The 15,954-nt window shown below is 36.2% G+C and overlaps 3 protein-coding genes across 3 annotated transcripts; 1 reads left to right on the plus strand and 2 right to left on the minus strand.

Moving 5' to 3' along the window:
• Positions 1 to 856: 856 nt before the first annotated feature.
• Positions 857 to 2,545, minus strand: LOC117620400 (probable xyloglucan galactosyltransferase GT14). Its single transcript, XM_034350585.1, has one exon. It carries the CDS (start codon positions 2,531 to 2,533, stop codon positions 857 to 859), a length of 1,677 nt encoding a protein of 558 aa, XP_034206476.1. The 5' UTR covers positions 2,534 to 2,545.
• Positions 2,546 to 5,734: 3,189 nt separating this feature from the next.
• LOC117615764 (ras-related protein RABA2a) lies at positions 5,735 to 8,747 on the plus strand. Its single transcript, XM_034344906.1, has 2 exons — positions 5,735 to 6,109; positions 7,917 to 8,747. Exons 1-2 carry the CDS (start codon positions 5,945 to 5,947, stop codon positions 8,400 to 8,402), a joined length of 651 nt encoding a protein of 216 aa, XP_034200797.1. The 5' UTR covers positions 5,735 to 5,944; the 3' UTR covers positions 8,403 to 8,747.
• A 532-nt stretch (positions 8,748 to 9,279) lies between these two features.
• On the minus strand, positions 9,280 to 13,131 carry LOC117615765 (ras-related protein RABD1). The gene is made up of 8 exons (XM_034344908.1): positions 12,977 to 13,131; positions 12,768 to 12,840; positions 12,541 to 12,588; positions 12,376 to 12,423; positions 11,752 to 11,823; positions 10,799 to 10,954; positions 9,869 to 9,972; positions 9,280 to 9,516 (listed from the first exon to the last, which is right to left on the minus strand). The coding sequence occupies exons 1-8, from the start codon at positions 12,988 to 12,990 to the stop codon at positions 9,426 to 9,428; spliced, it is 606 nt and encodes a 201-aa protein (XP_034200799.1). The 5' UTR covers positions 12,991 to 13,131; the 3' UTR covers positions 9,280 to 9,425.
• Positions 13,132 to 15,954: the final 2,823 nt, after the last annotated feature.

Below are 15,954 nucleotides of genomic sequence, written 5' to 3' on the forward strand. Positions count from 1 at the left end.
TTATAATATTTATGTTTAACCCTAAGTTAACCTCTCTCTCCTAATTCTTCCTAATCTTTTCTAGAATTTCATATTGATGTGATTTTGAATAGTTGAGTTGAACTTTATAGTTAATTTGGATGTGTTGAATGATAATTTAATATGAAACTTAATATTAAAATATATGATAAATATTTTTTGTGCAAAAAAAATCGGGGATTCGGGGCGGGTATGGGGAATAGTCCCCCGACGGGAACGGGGACGGGGATTCCCCGAAACCTATTAAACGAGATTGGTTCGGGGATGGGGGCGGGGATGGAGAGCGGGGACGGGGATGGTATTGTCATACCCGGCCCCTACCCGGCCCGTTGCCATCTCTATGCCCACGGGTTGAAACAAGTATAGCCTCCTGGCTATACTGTTAAAAAAAAAAATTACCATGGTAAAGCTGCGCGGCTGAAATTTTTCATCACCTTCTTATGCAGGCCTCGAAATTTTGCCAACTATATTTTCCATGTTTTGGTCTGAACTATATCTTCCATTGTTGTTGCCACTTTGGACCAATTGCTCACTCTCATAATGGTTTTGAACATGTGAAGAGTGGATATGAATTTACTCATGGAGAAGATAACACTTCAAATGGGGTCTCAAAATTTGAACCAAAGTTGACAATAATCATTGGTCAAAACCAAATTTACCATAAACAAATCGAATATGTACATTGTTAAAAAAAAAAAAAAAATTTAACCCACAAACACATATTTGAGAGAATAAAATAAAATAAAAATCTTGCACATTGGTATATAGGGTTCTGATGATTCAAATGAAAACAAAAAAATTGTTGCTGCAACTGCAAATACAAGATATTAATCTACTCTTACTTGTGTTGTCTAAAGCTCCTCAATTTTCTCTCTCTCCCAGGACCAGGCATATCAAATTTTGTAGTGTTTAGTTCTGGAAAAGCAATACCAGGATCCTTACCCTCTTTCATCTCCCTCCTAATTCTCTCTACTCTGTCAAGCACTCCCTTAACTGCTATGTCAAATGCATCTTCAACTGTCTCCAATCTTGGTGCTCTTGGATCTGCATATATTACCCTTGGGATCAACCTTATGACCTCCTCTCTCATTTCTGATACTTGACGCTTGGGAATTCTATGCAATGTCTCATTGATCATCACCTTTTGGTCCCTGATATCTTTTTCTGATATGAACACAGAGTATTTGGATGGGGTGTTGGGGAAATGCCACAAGTACTGCACATAAGCCGAACCGGGATGGAAGAAAACTGGAATGCAGCCTGCCAAGATGGAATCAAACGTTGATCTCCGCGTGTACGAGTCCCCCGAAGGCTGCAAGCAAAAAACTGATGCTTCAAATACCTTCATCACATTTAGGGGGTCATCACACTTGTTTGCACCACGGTGGCAGCCTACAAGTTTGCATGAGGTTGAAGATTGGCATTGGTTTATAATCATGTCCCTGATACTATCTTTCAAATCGGGTCTTGGAGCACCAGCAAAGGAGAAGAGGTGCCGCCTTTTCCTCTTTCTCATTCTTCTCTGCCACTCAAACACCTCACTGTCCTTGGAGGGATGGAAGTATGTTGGGTATGGTATTGCCTGCTCATTGTTCCAGCAGCTGGATTCGATCGACAACAATGTCATGTTCTTGGCTTCAGGTAAGAACATAAGCTTGGAACCCCAAGCAGAGTCCTTGTCTGTTTGCCTCCTGAAATCCCAAGCAATCCTTCCTCCAACTAAGAAATGGTCTCTTCCCCACATTTTTTTCCATTCCGGCCTATGTGAAAGCCACTTCACAAATTCTAGAGGAGAAGCATCTCTCACTGATATGTTATAGTCCCAGAGGTATCGTCCCACATCAAGGCCAGGATAAAAGGGTACAAAGACAGCAGAGGCCAATGATGAATCGTTGGTTAAACACTTGTACTGCTTCATCCTGTTGTGAAAAATAACTTCCAATAAAAACTGGTTTGTAGCAAACCAACCATTTCCAACTAGCTGCTTTTTAGAATTCTTAATTCTAGGACCAAGTCCCTTGTTTGATATGTAGGGGCACATATCAGTCCATCTCTGAAGTGAATGGCAATTTTTGAGCAAGTCCTGGTTGAACCTCTTAGGAAGATTATAAACATAAATATATCGACCCGAGCACGAATCAGAATCAGAGTTTTTCTTCCCAATCTCACTAGACATAGGTTGTACTGGTGGATTGTTGATCACCACAGACTTGACAGTATTATTGTTTGCTGTAGTAGTTGAATTTGTGACGTTAAGGGTCAGCCAACTCTTGCTTTCATTGGATGATGATGATGTTGGAGTAGTATGATCATGATGAGGAGGAGAGCTAGAATGGTCTTGGTTGACAATTACATTTGCAAAGTTGCTGATAAAATAGGTGACCCCTTGTGTATTTCGTCCGGCACTTAGAGCAGAATAGTCTGATAAAAGCAATATGAAGACAAAAAGAAATGAAGCTATTAGGACAAACCAGAGTTGACTATGGCACTTTACTGCAATCGAAGATTTCTCCATTAAAACCTGCAGCCTCTTCTTCATCAGTTTTGATCATATGTACACTTCATGAGATTAACAACACAGAGAGAGAGAGAGAGAGAGAGAGAGAGAGAGAGAGAGAGAGAGAGAGAGAATGATTAGTTCATCCCTAGTATTCTAAGACACAAAGAGAAAGGAAAAAGTTGTAAGAAATGAATTGTTGAAGAAGAAAAGGAATTGTTAATAGGTTGACGTTCCCATTCATAAAGGTAACTATGGTATTATATGAAACCTTGTAATGCATTCATTTTCAGAATCTTCAAAGGAAATCATACAAATAAATAATTGACTGAGAATGAGCAATTGAACATGGTAAGAATCATGGAGTCTTTATTTCTGACCATTGGATTGATTTTTTTGGATTTGGGAGAGAAAAAGAATAAAAATGATGACTTGGTCTTAATTTGAGGGTTAAGCTAGAAGAACTGCATAAACAACCAACTCATGAAAATCCATATATGTATGCATCATTCTGGTGAAGGCGGTTTGTTTTACTCTTTATCCTTTACTGTGCACTAAAAAGAATTTTCCAAAGAGAAACAGATTCCAATTTAGAAGACTCAACATATATGGTGTTCACATCTCTCTCATGTTTCTTAATTTGGGCAAGATTATGGCTTAAATGTACATATTTAACTAGCATCCGGATTGACATCCAGCTAATTATTAGAAATTGACAGTCAATTGTAAAGGGGTAATTTTTCTTTTCGATTGAAAGTAAAGTAATTATATAAAGGTTTTACCGTACTGCTATTGGGATGATTCTCTTCCTCTTTTTTAAGTCTTTTTGTCCATTTGATCTAATAAACTTTTAAAAAAAAAATAAAGAAAGATAATCGAAACCTAGTCTAATCCGAACTGGAGTAACATACATAAAACTTATTACTTTCTAAACATCGGAATTTATTTTTGGATCTGTTAGAAAATAATGATTTGGTCTTAAATCAAGGGTTGAGCTAGAATGATTTGGCCTTAATTTTGCAATATATTTTGCTATATAGTTTCTATATATAAACAGATTTGCAAGAATGAACTATAAGAGGTAACTTTTGATGGCATGAGTTAATTTTTGTTACTTGAAAAGAAAAAAAACACAAACAAAAGCTTTCCGAAGTTAGATAATATACGGAATATCCTTCTTTTAAGATCTTTGTATCAACTAGTCTTTGGTTGATTTAGTGATATATGTCTCCATTTGATTGAATGAGGTCTCATGTTTGACCAGTAACTCAAAAAAATGCATAAAATATTGTATATTACAAGATTAAATTGGAATATTTTTTTGTTAGAAATAAACAACTTATGTTGTTGTGCATTGCTTAGGAAGCAAAGATAAATTTTGGAAGCCGCCATGTTTGAAGTAATGAGCGCCGGACTGATTCATGCAGTTGATGAATCAACTATTGCAGACATGTCAAGCCAATCAAATTTGAAGAGTCACATTCGCATAACCAAAAAAATAAGAGATATTTAGTTATATACCCATTTTTAGCACTAAAACTATAAATAAACTCTACACAATTTAATTTCTATAAACAAACTCAAAAAATGAAAGCTGACCCTATTTAATTTAATTTTGATTATTACATTACTTTGATGCCATATTGAATGTTTTGGGTTTTTTTATGAGGTTTTTGGGGTGTGGTCTGTTTTAAGAAATCAATGACAGTTTTATAATTTAAAAGAAGTTAAAAGTCTTTTTGTTATGTTGTAAATGGGCTTTGAGTGTGTTTCTAAAGTCCATTTCATATAGGTTTTTTATTTTTATAAATAATTTGGGCTCTTATATTAAGTGCCCCGTTTGACATTGCTTATTTGGGGTAATAAGTGATTTTTTAAAAATTTTGAGAAGCTCAACCCGTTTGGTAAACTGTGAGAAAATCACTTATTGTTAAAAATTGCTGTGAGAGAAAGCTATAAAGGAAAGCAGCTAATGAGGTGCTTTCATTTTCTGATTATACAGAAATCAGTTTCGAAGAGGCGCTGGATTTAATGATTATGCAGCAATCATTTTTTGATTATGCATAAAATCAATACCAACAACACTTTTAACAAAAATTTTACCAAACGCCGAACAGCTTTCTCTCACAGCTGATTTCTCTCACAGCAAATCTGACATCAATTATTTTCACAGCACAGCAATGCCAAACTGGCCATAATAGTGAATCTCCCAAAAAATAATCCTATCAAACCATAATTTTGATTGTTACGTGCCTTTTGTTCTGTGATTTTTTTTCTCTCTCTGTTCCAACATTTTTATTTGCTTATAAATTATCTTGGACAAATTATTTTTTTTTCAATTATCGTAATTTTCATATAATAAATATTTGGGAGACTTTGGAAAAGGCCAAAAGAGAGGGAAAATTTTTAAAAGAAGCCAAAATGGACAAAATTGCCCTTATTTATTTTTGGATTTCCTAAGGAATCCTCTACATTTGCATGTCTTTGGTTTGAAAGTTGAGAGGTTTTTCTGTCTTTTTTGAAAAAGTTTTGGCTTTTTCCAAAAGTGAAATTTTTTTGTAGCTAAAACTAAAACCTAAATTTACTTAAATATTTAAACCATTTGTCCTATATGACATCCCCATCCGCAACACTTTTTTTTTTTAATTTTTTAAATGACCTTTCCTATTGAAATAAGCGATATAACATATTAAACTCACACACACAACATGAATGCTAGAACCTTGACTGAGAAAATAAATACTCTAAACCACTACACTAGTGAGTCTCTTAAAACCTAAGAATGTATGCGTAATACCCCTTGAATGCATTAATTTTGTTGGTTCGCCATCTATAAAATCAACGGCTTTTATTAATCCATTATGTCCCACTATTGAAATTTTGTGTGTGGAAAACGACAAATTTTTTTTATTTTTATTAATTATTTAAGCGATATTAATGAGAAGAGATTCAAACACAGAAGCTCATAATCTCCCTTACCAAAATAAATAAATAAAGAAGACATTTATTTTTGGACAAAAAAATAAAGAAGACATGTGACAACTGTTTTCACATGTATAAGCATATAACGCAATCATGCAGGAGAGCAGACAGGCTTCAGAATTGCTCAAAAATGTCTTTCCATTCTTCTTATTTTCGTTTCCCTTTCTACCCTCCTTTCCAATATAAACAAGAGAGGAACCCACCATTAAAATTGGCAGGGTCATTTGGGGCAAAAATTTTAACTGGCAGGGGCATTTTGGACTCAAAAACTATCTCTGCAAAGTGCCAACCAAACCCACATCACCGCTTTTGATTTTTCCTCGGACCCACACGCATCTTCTGCTTCTTCTTCTTCTTCTTTCTTCTTGTTTTGGTAAAAAATAAAGAAAATAAGAAAGAAAATAAGAAAGAAAAGAAAAAAAACAGGGGAGAAGGAAAGAGAGAGATATGGCGAGAAGACCGGACGAGGAATACGATTATTTGTTCAAAGTGGTATTAATCGGCGATTCGGGCGTAGGGAAATCGAACCTCCTCTCCCGATTTACTCGTAACGAGTTCTGCTTGGAGTCCAAGTCCACCATTGGCGTCGAGTTTGCCACCCGTACTCTCCAGGTCCACCATTTCTCTCTCTTTTTTCCTGTAAATATATATTATCTACACACCCACACACCCAAATTTGGTTGTATTTGTTACGAAACCGGATTTGATCTCGTTCTTTATGCTTGTTTCTAATGCTTTTTTGGTTGAATTTGGATCTGGGTTTTGTTAGAAATGCGTAATTGAACTAGGATCTGGATTGGTTTTCAATTTGTATAATGTGAAATTGTTGCAGATCTGCTAGTTTTCTTGGTTATAGTAATCAGTTTGTTGAAATCTTGGCGAGGGATTCAATTTTGTGTTTTCTTCACTCTATAGAGGACCAAGCTCAATTTTTTTGATCTGGTTACTGTTTCTTTTGAAATCTAAGCGGAGCATGTAGTTACTTTATTATTATTATTATTATTTTAAAGTTCAAGAACTGAACAATGTGGAATAAAGATGCAGTTTTTTTTACTGAAACAGGAAACAAGAGAAACAATGCTCATAGAATTGTGTATCTAATATACAAAGCATTTGATTGATGAAATGATTCTGTATTTCATCTGGTTGTTTTAATTTTTGCATGCATTTTAGTGTTAGGGCTAATCATTTCATTGGAGATGATCTTCACTCCATCTCTTTTGACGTGACATTTTATATTGACACCAAATTTATATATCGGACTTTAATTTTGAAAAACAAAGAAAGAAAAAAACTCAGTTTCCACTTTCGGAATACGAAAATTTTAGCTTCATAAAGATTCTGATTTAAACGTTTTTAAAAAGAAACAGAAATACTATTAAAGTAAGGTGAACAAAAATATTTAATAGCAAGATAGGCACTAGATTAAAAACCACCTTCTCATCCCCAAAAACAAAAGAAGATATTGTCAACAAACTGAAAATACCAATACCTACTGACACCCCAACCAATTGAAAGCCCCTCCATCCATATCCATCGAATGGCCCTTTCCAATATAGAGCTCTTCAAGGCTTTAGCACTCTCTCCACTAACCGGCTTAAAGCATAATGCCAGAGTAAGCAAAAAGGCTGATAAGGAATCACCCTGCCATAGGTTTTAGATGCTTCAAATTTCTCCCTTGGCCGCCCGTTTATCATCACCAAAAAATTCACAGATTTCAAATAATTTTGCATCACTCTCTTTTTCTTTTGCCAAACCCTTTTGCCTCTAAAAGGCCATCTAATATCCCTAGGTCAATCCAAAAAACAGCCATTTGTTAAAATCCCTAGATGCTCAATCCTAAACCCTCTCGATCCTTCCTCATATATGAATATGTATTAACATTCATGTATAAGTTGCTCAAGTTGCTTGTGTTGGAGTTTCCTCTTCTTATGTTTCCCCAACTTTTTACTCAAGTTAAGAGATTATGTTCGTGCTTGCCGAACTTACTAAATATTCTTCCCCAAGTTGTCAAAAGTTTGGATTGGTCAGGTTCATCCAACCAAAGTATCACCTCTATCGCCCACCCCCTCATTTGCAATTAGAATCATGTCGAAAAGCTCTCCCTCTTGCAAAAGCATCATGACTTGAGTGGATGAAAGACAATATTTTGGCTTACACTTAATAAAGGCTTGATACCCCTCAGTGATCCTTAATGATTATTTATCCATTACGCAACGCAAATACACAAATTTTGACATATTTTACAATACAAATACCCAAAAGTTAACAATTTCCTCAGATTTTATCCCAACTGTCATGTGTCATCTTCCACAATATTTTCTAGTTCTAGAGTTCTTGCCTTCAATTACCTTTTTAAGAACTGAGTTTTCTGGTGTGTTTTATTAAAAGATGAGTACTCATCTGTTCTCTTTGTCAGGTTGAGGGAAGAACTGTGAAAGCTCAGATATGGGACACAGCAGGACAGGAGCGATATAGAGCAATTACTAGTGCCTACTATAGAGGCGCCCTTGGAGCTCTACTTGTCTATGATGTAACAAAACCAACAACATTTGAGAATGTGAGCAGGTGGCTGAAGGAATTGAGAGACCATGCTGACTCAAACATTGTGATCATGATGATCGGGAACAAGACTGATCTGAAGCATCTACGTGCGGTTGCCACAGAAGATGCCCAGGGTTATGCCGAAAAAGAAGGCCTTTCATTCATTGAAACATCTGCTCTTGAAGCAATCAACGTTGAGAAGGCTTTCCAGACAATTCTCGCAGAGATATACCGGATTATTAGCAAGAAGTCTCTTTCATCAGATGAGCCAACACCTGCAAGCATTAAAGAAGGGAAGACTATTGCAGTCACGGGAGGATCAGAGGTCAATACAAAGAAGACTTGCTGTTCTTCATCCTAAAGTTGATTAATTTTTTAGTTTTCCTGTTTTTGTTGTCTTCCTCTTTCCGATTCTTCCATCTGTTTGTGGGTTATAATTTAAACTCTTTTTTTTTTCTTTCCTTTTTTGATTATTCCTTCCTCGTTGAACTATAATTTGTTATCTGTTGCCCAGAATTTTTCTATAAGGGCTATATTTCATTAGGTATATAACAGTGATGATTAGATGGATGGTGCATCGAACATGAAGCCTCAGGAGGTTTGGATTGTTTTGTAGAAATACTTCACAGGTCAGAGACAAAGTGATGTTTGCCTTTTTACACAGGAAGCCTTGCCTTCAAAATATGCTATTACAAACCATTCTCAAGACTTTCTTTGTTTTGGACAAGTACTTGAACAAACTAATTTTTATGGATTACCAACCCAGTTCTCCGAGTTCATTGTATGCCTTCCATATGATATTGCAGTCGGTTTTCATGACGCCAATTACCAATTTGAACCGAATGAAAGAAACCCACGAAACACAACCTCACGTTTGGTGCCTAGCACTGGATTGTATTGCATAACTCACTCGATTGAAGGTAACCGAATGAAAGAAACCATCAGTGTTTACAGTTTCAACTTTATCAATTCACATCAACTTTGTCATCTTCATGCGACCGGCGTGTGGCATGGTTATAAACTAACTCTGACAACAATTGAGTTTGCAGGCATTTGGTATGGAGTAACTTTCATTTTATGTTTAAATGAGCAATGAGTATCATATTTTTGACATATTTGCATTTATTTCCTTGTGATATTGCAATTCTTCACAATACTGCAAGACTTGCATTTTTTTCCAATCATTTTGCAGCGAGACTTCTTCCTTTCAATGGTTATAGTCGGTGTACCCATCATCATCATCTAACTGTTAATTCGAATTTTCCCATAGATAAGAATTCAAGCTAGGCAATATTTTACAAGTTTCCGAAACATCCACATGACAATTCAGTCAACACAGTTCCACTGTCTTACAATTTTATAACAGATTTGATATTGGGAATGGCTAACCACAACAATTGCCATTCTGCTGAATCGGCTGTCCCTTCATTTCAACAGTTCCGCTCGACTTGTTAGCTGTTGGTTGGCTGCCCATTCTGCAAAAGCAAAGAAAAAAAAAAAGTTACCAACTTAAGAGACTACCAGCACGTAAAACCACAATCTAGTAAACAAATTGAAACCCAAAAAACAATTACTGCAAAGGGGATGACTACATATTTACACATCCATCCCCTATCAACTCAAATGTCGATTATGAACCCCAACAAGATGTTTCTGAAATATCAGCCTCCTTTTCTTTTAGGGTAGTTGAAAGAAGAAACATGCAACATAGTTTTTACCCAGATATTTTACGATTATCTTTGGAGCAGATATTCTGGGAGGGGAGTTTATAACAAGAAAGTCTCAAGCAAGTGATCATAGCATGAAAGAGTTGACTAGTGGTTTTACTTTTTCTTTATCTCGTTAGCCATTGTTAAGAAAGCCTGCTCAACATTGATGGAGTCTTTAGCACTTGTCTCGAGGAAAGGGATCCCAAGTTCATCAGCAAAAGCCTACAGTGAGTCAGTAAACACAAGAAACAAAAGTTAAGCCTCAGCACGCAATTATCGCGATTGTTTTTTTTCAACCAAAAAAAAAGTCAGTCCATATATATTTAAAATTTACTTGAATTGCATTCGTAAGTACGTCCGGCAGCCAAATTGGCATAAACAGCTAAGATAAATATCATTCTTATTCATAGACAGCTTAATCAGCAAGATTATATTTTCATCAGTGCCAACCCTACATAATAACTGTCCCCAACTAAACAATTTATATACATCCTGAGGGTCATGAGGAGCATCTGACCAGAAAAGTATCCCCAGGAGCTTCAATCTGGAACACCCACTCTGATAATACAAATACTTGGAGCTACACTTCTTCGTATCAAAGAAGATATTGTATGTGCCATTCTAATATGAACTAAAAATAACCAGAATATGGATTCTTTTCTAATTTGATAGTTGAGAACTGAAGCAAGGATTGAGTATTAATTCCATAGAAAATGGATCCTATCAGTCATACATAACAAAAGCACAGCAATTCCAACATGTAATACAGTGTTATTGACCATAACATAATGCAAAGCATGAAGTCAATGTTGAGGTGTGAAGTAACAAATTAGCAAGTCAAATATCCATTAAGTATGTGCAATGGAGTCGTAATGGGGCATACATATAGATACAAAAGGTAATACATAATAAACATGCCTGTAGCTTACCAATTTCATGGAACGGGTTTGATGCATTTAGGAGAGTGAGCATATTAATTGCCCAAACAATTTTTACATTTCGAAAATTGGATTGATAAATGTTCAGGCAACTAAACTACAATTTGTACCTTGGCCGTTTGTGTGTCAACAACCTTGTTCTCAACTAAATCACACTTATTTCCGACTAGAAGTTTGCACACACTGTCACTTGCATATCTGTCAATCTCATTCAGCCACTGCTTGACATTGTTGAAGCTCTCCATCTCAGTAACATCATAGACAATCTGTGGCAGTTCCAATGGAATTAAGACTCTTTCATACACAGGAAAAAGTGAACTCACACATATTATTATGAGAAACTACCACTTCATCTTGCTCATCAATATAGGATACTAGTTTTTCCAATGGTGGTAAGATCCGAAAGTGACTCATAGTTAATGTTGCAGAATAGCTTCAAAAGAAGTCACTTTCATTCACTACTGATTTTAACATAGAAAGGAAAGAGAGATAGTTAACATAACCTTTTTCTCTTTGATTTAAAGAAAATAAATTATATACAGAGGTATCAGTAAACTGCATCAACAATTATAACATTATCAGGTAACCTGATAATGCAAATCAACTGCAGCAATTTAGTGAGCCCACAAGTCCTTTACAAGGTCCATCCATGCTCTTTCACCATTCTTTCATCAAACCATGTGGTCATGCAGCAAGACAATATGGAAACATCTGACCCACTCACTTACCACTAATTTGCAACTTGTATTCCATACACATAATGCCAATGAAATTGGCATCATAAACTGATGAGATACTCATTCATATCCAAAATTTCAATCTAATAACTTTTCTAGTATAGTCATACTAGCACTTGGCCTTAACAATTTCAAAGACCAAAACTTTCTGTCAACAAAATCAAGGTCCAATAAATATTCAGTTCATGTTCATGGACTAGAGCAAATCGTAGAAAGTAAATTTAAGCTTGGATTAACAGCAGACTTACCATAGTTTATAATAAATAAAACATCGTCAGTTACACCAAAAGGCTTAAGAAAAATAAAAGCAAGCATGCAAATCTTACAATTATCCCGTGTGCTCCTCGGTAGTAACTGCTTGTTATAGTCCTGAATCGCTCCTGTCCAGCAGTATCCCACTAAATGACAGAAAAAGCAGCAAATGTTAATTGCCAACAGAATGTTCATCTATCAGTCAGCAAGAGTAATTGAACAGCCTGTTTAGTTTTCCATGAGGCATCACACATAACATTCCCTTGTCAATTTTGATACTTCTACTGATCTCTGTAGGTAAGACTTGGTTAACTTAAAAGGTTTATATTAGTTTTAGTTAGAACTATTCTTTCACAATGCAAACATACAATTTGCAAATGTTTTGAAACAAAATGATTTCTAGTTAAGTTTAACTGTTCATCAAGAATTCTGTAAAGAAAAGGCATGCGAATAGAGAGCTAACAAAGTGCAGTTACATCCTAAGCTTATCAAATTCTGAGAACAATGTTTACCAGAAATCCAAAATAGAAATAAAACCCTGCCAATTTATTTGAGACCCAAAATAGACCCATAACAATAGATTTCAATTTATCAAAGCATACATGCAAAACTAATTGCGCCCCCCATACCAAAAACAAGTATTTTCATTTAATACGACAAAGGACCCATGTATTAGACACAGAGCAACTTCTACTCACAATCTGCAGCTTGACTGTCTTCCCATCCAGCTCCACTGTTCTGATTTTCTGAAAATTGACAGAAAATGTCAGCAAATAAACCATAAACACCAAAGATAAGTACACAAATACATTTACATTTATATATACATAAACATAAATAAATGTACAGATATATCTACTCACAAAATCAACTCCAATGGTGCTTATGTAGCTGTCTACATAGGAGTCATCCTGAAAGCAATAAATGACATTAAAAGAAGTATTAATTTGAGCACTAATTACAGAAAAATTAATCTCAAAACCCTAAAATTTCTTCACTGGGCTATTTCCATTATTATTGAAAAAGGAATAAAAAATAGCATAATTGTTATCTAAGGGAGAAACAGAAAAGGTGGAAGGAAGACACTCACAGCAAATCTGAGAAGCAAGCAAGATTTTCCAACGGACGAGTCCCCAATTAGCAAAAGCTTGAACAGATAATCGCTAAAAACCAAAAAAAAAAAAAAACAAAGAAAAACAAAATCGTAGGATAATTTAGGCACGTGAATAAAACTGAAAGAAAGGGAGGGAAAATAAGAGAAATGGGATGTTTGGGAAGAAGGAAAATAATTTAGCTTACTATTCGTTGCTCATGATTGATTGAGTTGCAGTCGGAAAATGTCGAGGGAGTTTTGGTTTTTGCCCTTGGGGCTTTCAACTTTAGAGGGAGAGAGAAAGAGAGAAGTTCTTTACCTCACCCGTCAAAGACTCGAGACTAGCTGTGCCTACGTCCCCACGCTAAAGTCGTAATTTAATTTAGTTTAATTTAATTCTTGCTATTTTTGGTCACATTGCATTGTACCTTTGTACAAAGAAAATCACAATGATCAAACTTTAATTAACAAATCAACTACCAATAATCAAAGTGATCTCAAGTTCAAGTTATAAAATAAAGGGTTAATACTTTTTAGTTATTGAGTTTTACATGAAATTTTAATTTGGTAATTGAATTTTTGTATAACTAAATTGGTCACTAAATTATTCAAAGTTTAAAGTTTGTAATTTATAGACTTCTTGTTAATTTCCATTAAGTTACTTGGTTAAATATCTTTTTCGTCACTAAATTTTACCAAAAATTTCAATTTTATCACTGTTTTTTTTTTTTTTTTTTTTGGGCCAAAGCCATGTAATGTTGTCCTATGATCTTGTAACTTTATTTAGAATTTTTTTTTTTGGGTCGAATTATGATTGGAGCTTTTTTTAAGAGTGTTGACATGTTATATCGCTGAGCCTTTAATTTGACACACAAGGGATATTTGGCGTACCAACCCAATCACATATGACCCCAAAAGTGACATGTAGATTCACCTTGATGAATAATATGCTAGGGAATTGAGGAAGGGAGTTTGGGAGAGAGCGAACGAGAGCATAGATCGATTTTAGGGGAGAAAAACAAAAGTGTCAAAAAGATGATATGTGGGTAGTGGCGGATCAGGATTCTCCGGCTAAGGAGTCACAATGTAACAGTTCCGAAATTTTTTTAACAATAAAATAACACTTTTAAAACATAACATTATCAGTAAAAAAAAAAAAATATCATATTAATCAAAACAAAAAAAACATAACAACTATCAGTAAGAAACATAATAAATATAAACCATAATCAATAAATTTCATATCAATATGATAACAGAAACATAATAATATCATATTAAAAATTTCATTCCATAAATATGGTTGGCAGTGGCTACCGACAGGATGTGGTTGACACTGGCGAAGTGGTGGTGGAGGTTAGACCTTGGGGCTTAGGGCTTTGAGAGAGAGTGAATTGTGCTTTTTATTTGGGAATGAGAGTTTGGTTGGGGGTGTGGTGGAGTCGAGTAAAAGGGCTATACTGATTTTATTTTTAAATTATAAAATTTTGTTAAAAGCTGACTTAAAATGACGTAGTTTTGAGGCTAGGTCATTAAAAAAATAATTTGATGAGCCTGGACCAAACGACATCGTTTGGCCAGGAGTGTAAGATCCCACATCAACCAACGGAGAGGGGGTGGTGTGCCTTATATGTGCACACCCGCATCCATCTAGCACGAGGCCTTTTGGGAGCTCACTGGCTTCGGAGTCGTAGGAACTCTGAAGTTAAGCGAGTTAGGGGCTAGAGCAATCCTGAGATGGGTGACCCACTGGGAAGTTGCTCGTGAGTTCCCAGAAACAAAATCGTGCGAGCAGAGAGGTGGGCCCAAAGAGGACAATATGTTGCTACGACGGAGCCGATCCCGGGATGTGACAAGGAGCTTTAAAAAAAAATTAACCTTAGCGTGCAGCGAAGGACAAAGGGGAAGGGGACTTTCATGGAGCACTTGGCGTGCACCCAAAGGGTCGCACACATGCTAGCCAAGGGGTCACCGTTGGAGTCCACGTCCAATTTTTCGGCATTCCAAAGGGTCGTCCAACCCCTCTTATCCTGTTGTGTGTCCGCCGCTGTATGTGGGCACTAATATGTATTTATAGGGATAATTTAACCAAGTTTTATACACAAAGGGTCATTTTACCAATTTCCCTTATAATTTTGCCAAATAATACATCTTCTAAGAGCATGTACAGCGCTGAGGGGTTGGCCCAGGCAAAAGGCAAAAATCAGCCCAAGTCCAGCTCCAGCGCGAGCAAAGCAGCTCGGGCAAGTTGCGGGTCCCACGAGCCCGGGCAGGCCCAAGGGCGAAAATCGACTGGGCTCGAGCCCGAGTTCAGGTGACGTCAGCGCTGACGTCACGACGACGTCAGCGCAGTAAATTCAAATTTTTTTTACCGTTGGGGCGTGTAATACACACGCCAACGGTAAAAAAATTTGACTGAAGTGCGCTGACGTCGTCGTGACGTCAGTGCTGACATCACCACCAACGGTTACCTGCCACGTGTCGGCACCGGGTGGCTCCGATTGGATTTTTTTCAGAAATCCTACGGTTCTCATTTTTTTGGCCAAATTTTTTTTATAAAAATTCGAAAAAATTCTGAAATTTTTTTTAAAAAAATACCAAAAATGTATGTATTTTTTCCCTATAAATACCTAACCATTTTATCTACTTTCAACACCAATTCTTCATACAATTTCTTCTCCATACAATATTTTCTACTCTCCACTCACATAATTCATTTTCCACACCAAATCTCCATACAAACTCATCTCCTTCCAATATTTTTTACTCTCTATGACAGGTCCCGCCTCGGAATTTCCCCATAGACCGGAGCGGACCCCGTCTTTGTTCCGACATCACCCCGATGCCGGGCCCACTTACTAGAAACCGAGACTCTTTACTAAAAATTTTGGCAGAGTCTCCCCTGTAAATTAAGCATTTCCCCAAAAATTCAACCTGCTCAAAAACACAGTTTAAAGTACTCAACCAGCAGCATGCTTTAAATCAATTAAACAGTTTACAACAAAGGCCTCCGGCCTCAAAGATCAACCCTAGCAAGGGCGATAACAGAGCATGTCTAAGGAGTTTAAATACAACAGAAACAAAGTTCAAGGAAAACAGGATGAAGAAATCCTACGATGGCTCAACCAATTCCATACAAACTCTTCTCCTTCCAATATTTTTTACTATCCACTCACATTTTTGT

Source organism: Prunus dulcis, chromosome 1, assembly GCF_902201215.1.
Source record: "Prunus dulcis chromosome 1, ALMONDv2, whole genome shotgun sequence".
Taxonomy (NCBI): Eukaryota; Viridiplantae; Streptophyta; class Magnoliopsida; order Rosales; family Rosaceae; genus Prunus; species Prunus dulcis.